General features: G+C 36.0%; 1 protein-coding gene across 2 annotated transcripts in view; it reads right to left on the reverse strand.

The window, feature by feature from the left end:
• Positions 1–5,898, reverse strand: part of mroh1 (maestro heat-like repeat family member 1) — a 34,394-nt gene extending 28,496 nt beyond the window's left edge. For both annotated transcript variants that reach the window (XM_016533844.1, XM_016533843.1), the window contains exons 1-6: positions 5,661–5,898; positions 4,707–4,803; positions 2,462–2,607; positions 1,658–1,789; positions 892–1,054; positions 295–393 (exon numbers count right to left, since the gene is read on the reverse strand). In XM_016533844.1, the coding sequence (XP_016389330.1) occupies positions 295–393; positions 892–1,054; positions 1,658–1,789; positions 2,462–2,607; positions 4,707–4,737 (571 nt within the window). In that variant the 5' untranslated portion in view covers positions 4,738–4,803; positions 5,661–5,898. The remainder of the gene's footprint in view (positions 1–294; positions 394–891; positions 1,055–1,657; positions 1,790–2,461; positions 2,608–4,706; positions 4,804–5,660) is intronic.
• Positions 5,899–7,547: the final 1,649 nt, after the last annotated feature.

Below are 7,547 nucleotides of genomic sequence, written 5' to 3' on the forward strand. Positions count from 1 at the left end.
TTTAAAGAATCCTAAAAAAAAATATATATATATATATATATATATACATATGTTTCAATGTTTATATATTAAATATATTATATATTTAAGATTTATACATTAATATATAAATAAAATTTTAAAACATATTACTTTTTTTATTGAATAAATGGAGGCTTAAGAGAGCATAAGAAACGTCTCTTAAAAACATTTTTTTTAAATCTTACCAACCCCAAACTTTTGAATGGTAACGTAAACATTTATTTATTTAGCTGATGAATTTTAACACTTACGCAGACCTGTAACTGAGCTTACCAGAAGAGAAGACCCATTTCATGTTGTCCTGTTTGGTCATGCCCAGCATGGGCAACATGGTCCCCATTATAGCATTGAGAAAAGGCACCATACCATATACTGGGGGCAGAGGTCAAAATATCAAAAACTTAACCACCCAAGAACACAGGACCTAAACAAAGTCCTTTTATTTTATTATTAATGTCATTTCCCTTTAAAAAAAGGCCTAAGGAGAGTTTAAGCTGTATGTGGTAAACTGACTCAAAAGGGAAACATGAGCCTTGCTAAAGTGGCTACAAAGTTACAAAATAGGTTGGGAAACAGTGGTGTTGATCCCATTTATAGGAAGTGAAAAAAAATGTAAACACTCACATAATGTTATAAACAATAAGTTTAACCAAAGTCCAGTGAAATGAGGAACAGAAACAATAACGATCAACTGTTAAATGCAAATCTAACATAAAAGGTTGCAGGTCATACTGTAACTTCCATTTCATTTTTCTAGTTAAGAATAAAGTCCAAACGTGTCCAAACATTAAATAAAATTTTATGGATACAGAACAGAAAGACATAACTAGAGAAACCTCAAAATTTATTTTAGGAGTTCTGATACATTACCATTTGAGTCCGAGAGATTGGCTAGTGTTTGGACCACAAAAAAGTGAGGCAAAACTCCTGGCTGGAACTTGCCGAGTATCTCCTCCATGATGTCATTAATATATTTGTTTCCCACAGCAACCAGAATATTACTGGCTGCTTGCTGCCATTCCGGGACAACCTCCTATACAGAAGTGGACAATTTGTTTTATATGTTTAAATATAGAAATCCTCACTCTATAATTTGTGTTGTATATTAAATACACAAACGATAAATAACTAACTAATAAAAGTAATCCTTTGTATTACTAAACTTTTCCAGATTTATGATTGAACTGTCACATAACTATTTTCCAAAATATAATTTAAAAGCAAGAGACTCAAAACAGAACCTTCTTTATAGTTTTAATTAGGGATGCACCGATACCACTTTTTCCAGTACTCGCCCGATACCGATACTTTTATTTTTGGTACTTGCCGATACCGATGCCGATACCTATATTTTTATTACATTTGTAAATTTTTTAAATATTGGGTACAGAAACCAAAAGGGTATGTATAATGGTAAGATTTTTCCATGTTTTTTAAAGAAGTCTCAAACACTCACCAACAGTAAAATTGTGAAATATTACTATAATTTAAAATAACTCTATTCTATTTTACTATATATTTAAAATGTCATGTGTTCCTGTGATGGCAAAGTGTTACATGATCCTTCAGAAATATGAAGTATTAGTATCTTACTGACCCCAAACTTTAGGACAGTAGTGTAAGTCAGCTCTCTCACCTTTGATTTAGTCATCTCATCTGATGCCAGCTGTATGACACTCTTGATCTTGGGGTAACTGATGTCATCAGTCCTGCTCTTCACCACCAATTCAATGGTTTGCAAGATCACCACTCTGTGCCCGACCACCAGCTTCACAGGACAAAGATGACTTGCAAGTAAACTCATGAACATGTACTACAGAGATACACTATGAAAGACATGCTAATCACAGTACTAAATTCATCACAGACTCATACATCCCATATTCAAATCTTACGAAGTCAGTCAACTATTAAAACAGACCTCAGTCAAATCAGAGGCACGAAACACAGAAACACAGGCGTATCTGTGAGCAATGGGTTTGCCCTGCAACACTAGGCATTACAAATCAATAAAAGGAAGAGCTCTGGTTACAGATAAGAGGTTTATTACAGATGAGACTAATGTGTGAGTTTCCTTGAAACATGCATTAAATTAGCTTCTTTTTATTTCTGTTTAGGGAAGTGTTTTCAAAAGGTGATTTTGACCTCAAAAATTAACACGCAATTTAAACTGTTTTTAATATATTTTAAAATGTAATTTATTCCTGTTATGGCAAAGCAAACAGCACTCAAGAAATACTTCTTATTATTATAAATGCTGAAAACAGTCGAGCTGACTATATTTATGGGGAATTGAAATCTTTGTCACATCTTTATTGTCACTTATAATCAATTTAATGCATCCTTACGGAGTAAACATATTCATTTCTTCAAATCAAAACATTTACTCACACCAAACTTTTGAATGGTAGTATATCTTGATGGAAACTCTTTGACTGACCTTGGGATGTTTGAGCAGGTAGTCCTGGCACATGGACAGGACTTTATCAGGCTGCTGGTTCCCCAGTGTCAAGATGGACTTCCTGACCTGTTCCTGCACCACTGGATCCCTGTCATTGGCAGCATCCAAAAGAGCCAGGGTCACCTCTGATTGGATAAAACAAACACATGAATTTGCACACAGAACGTTATGGAGATAGGTATGAATTGCTAATATATGTATACTGGTACATATTTTCTATTTTAATATATATTTAAAATGTAATTTATTCCTGTGCTGGCAAAGCTGAATTTTCAGCAGTCATAAACTCCAGTCTTCAGTGTCACATGAGCCTTCAGAAATCATTCTGATTTGCTCAAGAAATATTTCTTACTATCCATGTTGAAAACTATTGTGTTGCCTGATATTTCTTTCTTTATTTTGATTCTTTTACTGACTAGAATGTTCAAAAGAACAGCATTTTTGTCAAACAGGAATCTTTTGTAACATTTTAAATGTTGATCTGAAATCATTTTATTGGTAATACTGGTAATACTATATCAGACTATGTGGTAAATCCATATAGAAAACTCCTACACAACAAATTCGTTCAACACCAGAAACGGCTGTTTCTTGCCTAATCAAAAACAACTCTTTAGTGAGTGGATAATCAATTAATCATTGGGATTAGTGTAATTAACTCTGTCTGAGATGTGCGCTAATTGGTCACAAGCTCTGCATTGAGGACATGATGGATGCATATGACTCACTCCTGCTCCTAAACTCACATTACAGAGAGTACAACGTAAGGGGGAAGATCTGCAATGCAGAATATCTTAAGACAGACTTTGCAACATCTGGACATTTTAACCAAACTTAATCTTCACATACAGTCCCATCTGATTAGATTATTCTAATCTACCTACAGCGCACTGAGTAAACGAGTTGCCTAAACATACTCATTGGGCAATTAGCTTCAAATCCAACCTGAAGAATAGTGTTGAAAGACACTAATGGGATAAGAGAAACTCATGACTCTGTTCAATGTGACTAGATTCATGTGGGAGTCCATTTTAAATGAAAAACAGGTGCCTTTGTTTTCCACCTAAATATCCCTTTTGGCATCAACAAGTGACATTGATAAAGACATATACAGGTACAGATATGGGCGAATATGGATGAATAATCATTAAATACACTAATATTGAAAAATATTAGTATTAGTAACAGTTAGTAACATTGTTAGTAACATTTTTTCCTAAAACAAAGTTTATTTGTTTTAAAAGACATTAATACTTTTATTTAGCAGGGATGCACTAAATTGGTTTCCATTTAAAATAAGTGTTGAACTTTCAATCCACCAAAGAACCTTGAAAAAAAATGTTTCACAGTTTCCACAAAAATATTACGCAAAATAACTGCTTTCAAACTTTCAGAATAATAAGAAATCAGCATATTAAAATGATTTCTGAAGGCTCATGTGACATTTGACTGGAGTAATGGCTGCTGAAAATTCAGCTTTGCCATCACAAGAATAAATTACATTTTAAAGGGGAATTATTTATGTCGATGTCTCAGCTTGCAGACGATCGCTACGCAAAAGCATCGCGTGCACGTGACTCTTTAGCTCCTGCTCTATTGTGATGAATTTAATACACTTTTAATTTGACAATTACGTTTCCTATAACCATGTTTTTTTAATTGGTGGATGTAAATGAAGATGACTACATTTTTATTCTTCTTGTGTTTATTATATTTGTAACTATTTTCTACTGTTGAAACTCTTACTGTACATTCATCATTCTGAATCTACTAACCAACATTTGCTGTTTGCCTAAAATTATAGCTCCTCTAATTGAAAAACAAACAAACACCTTTTTAAACACTTTCAGAGCAAATACACAAATGTTGAGCTGTATACTCAGCATTGTCAAAAGGCTGAAAAATACTAGGGCTGCACGATAAATCGCATGCGATTTATCGTGCAGCCCTAAAAAATACAGAGATATATTTTCAACTACAGTACATCGCCCTGCCTTAACCTCTATGTTTAGCTAGCCTGTTTTGGTCAGCAGCCAAATGCACTACAAGTAACCAGTGTTGCTTTATACATTGAGACACTGGAGATGAAAATCAACGCAATGTTTAACACGAAAAACATACATGATAGTATAACTCTAGGCTACACATGCAGTGTCACAAGATCATGCTTACAGTTGCTTATGTGAAGTATAAAATGGGCAAAGTGGATAAGAGTGTTACTCACGCTCTAAGTCGGTCTCCTCTATAACGCCCATAATGAGGCTAGCAGCAGAGATTTAGGAATGCATCTGGTGGTCCAGTAACCCTCAAAAGAGCCCACTCTACAGACATAAACCAACAACATTAGAGATAATCAGAACCAATTATCAGTTTGACCACTATTTTTCAAATTTCGTAATATCAGGCCCACCAATAAAGGGCACATTTTTCTATAAAAAATGTATCTTTTTGACATCCATAACTTATTCAACAACATTATGATTTGTTATTAGTATTTTTAGGGTTATAATCAACATTATTGTGGTATAAATATTCATAATGCATATTTAATTGTTGCATTCTAAAGATTATTTAATTATCATTGTCAAAAATCAAACATATTAAACAATAATGTGTTGTACATATCAGTCCCAGTCATAGAAAATATCTCTAAACTACACATAGTATGTGTACGTATGTTTAAGCCTAGCCAGCGGTGTGGGTATCACATGCAAGTGCACCTATGATTCCTAAAATGCGGCCTACCTAGACCGCATTTTAGGAATCACATGCAAGTGCACCTATGATTCCTAAAATGCGGTCTAGGTAGGCAGCTCAATAGGTTTCGAGACACAGCCCGACACAGCGTGTGATTAGGCAATATGACATAAAAAAGCCCAGATCATGTAATATATGCATTGAAAACACAACGTTTCGAGATACTGACAAACATGTTTGTTCCCGTCTTATTGTAATAACATTGTAGGTCACTTCAACAGTCGTTAGTATTCACAGACACGTTCAATGTCAACTTCCTCAAAGCCACAGCGACCTATTAAACTACTACGACAGCATTTGCATTACATTATTGTTGGCTGTTATGCGGTCAAGGCGACTGCAATTAAAATACAACCGTTTAATGTGATTTTACAACAACGTCAAATGTCTAAAGATGCGCAATATGTCAATCTTGTGTTACCTTTCCCCTCGTCTGTCTGCTTCACTCGCTCGACCTCAGGCTACACACACGACTTCCCCTTTCTCGGATGCATCGAGCAGTTACTAGTCAGTGAAGGCCCTGATGTAAATCCAATAACCGCTTCTGATACTAAACGTGACCGTATAATTGATTATTCGGCTAGGTTGATGGTCTCAGACGCTACATTGTACCATAGGTAAACACGCCTAATCACGTGCTTCTGCTCAGGAGGAACGCATCAGAGTGGGCGTGTTCTGTCACGCAAGTCCTCCAAACACCAGCGAAGAAAACACACAGCATGCAAATCGACCTACTTAATTATTCATATGTGCCGTGTGCGGTGAAAACGTACAATTTGGGATGGCTGAATATGCATTTATCTACACGTTATATCTACATGCTTAAAAAAAACAATAATTTGATGTTAATGAATGTACATTTTTTAGCTTGTTCCACTGGAACAAGTTCAATAGATTAGTTAAAACAACCAGCTACAGCAGAACTATCAGAAATATCCTCAATGTTAAAATATTGTGTTGGAAAAAGGGGGAGGTCAAAAAATTTGGGAACCACAATACAGACAGATTGAGCAGCACGATTCATGAAGAAAACTTTGTCATCCTCTATATTCTTACTGTATTACTAGACTTGCCATGTCCCAAAAAATAGTAAATACTTAAATTTAGAATTTTGCCAGTGAGACTGCCCCAAAAGGGTTTAGAAGTTAACAGTTGTTATTCTCAGTTCACACAACACCCACTAGAGGGAGCTAGTGAGCTCTTTTGACATGAAATGTATCAGCAACCTTTCAGGCTTTGTTAGACAGAAGGCATATCCCTGGGCCTTAAAGGGATCCTATTATGCTTTTTCACTTTTTCAACTTTAGTTAGTCTGTAATGTTGCTGACTTTTTCCATATGAGTCTAAAAACACATTTGTGTAACTGGACACACAACACACAACTGTCACTGTGTGACAACTATCCCCGGCCCCCCTCATTATACAGTGGGTAGAGAAAAGAATCACCCCCTTTAAAATAATCACATTTTGTTGCTTTGCAGCCTTTGCCCCATCCATTTTCCTTCTATCCTGACAAGTACTCCAGTCCCTGTGTAACAGCTATCCCCAGTCCCCCCCCCGCCCCTCTCCTAAAATGATCAGCTGTGGTCATTTTGATTTTCTCAGCATGAAAAGAGCTTTTTTGGAGCCTTTCAGTACTTGGTAGTGTCAAAAGATCTCCGGGATAAAGTTGTGGACAGGCACAAGTCAGGAGATGGATACAAAAAAATCTCAAGGGCTTTATCAATGCCTAGAAGCACAGTGAAGTCTATTATTAAGAAGTGGAAGGTATTTGGTACAACACAGACCCTCCCTGGATCGGGACGTCACTCCAAACTGGATGAAAGAGCCAGGAGAAAACTGGTCAGAGAGGCTACCAAGAGGTCTATAGCAACTCTGAAGCAGTTGCAGGAATGGGAAGAAGGTTTACATTCTAACGTGACAATGACCCAAAGCACACAGCAAAACTGAGCACACAGTGGTTGAAGAAGAAAAAGGTAAATTTCCTTGCATGGCCTAGTCAGAGCCCAGACTTAAACCCCATTGAAAATCTGTGGAATGACTTGAAGCCTGCAGTCCACAAACGGTCACCATACAATTGAACTGAACTTGCACAGTTCTTCAAAGAAAAGTGGGCAAATATTGCAAAGTCTAGATGTGCAAAGTTAGTAGAGAAATATTCCAACAGACTAAAGGCTGTAATTAAAGCAAAAGGTGGTTCAACAAAATACTGACACAAGGTGGTGATCCTTTTTCCAGCTCAGTGATTCTGTTTTTTTTTTCTGACATGATGACGTTATATCTTTCACTTGGATGTCATAAGTTGCAC

This window comes from Sinocyclocheilus rhinocerous, unplaced genomic scaffold, assembly GCF_001515625.1.
Source record: "Sinocyclocheilus rhinocerous isolate Xijiao unplaced genomic scaffold, SAMN03320098_v1.1 scaffold1717, whole genome shotgun sequence".
Taxonomy (NCBI): domain Eukaryota; kingdom Metazoa; phylum Chordata; class Actinopteri; order Cypriniformes; family Cyprinidae; genus Sinocyclocheilus; species Sinocyclocheilus rhinocerous.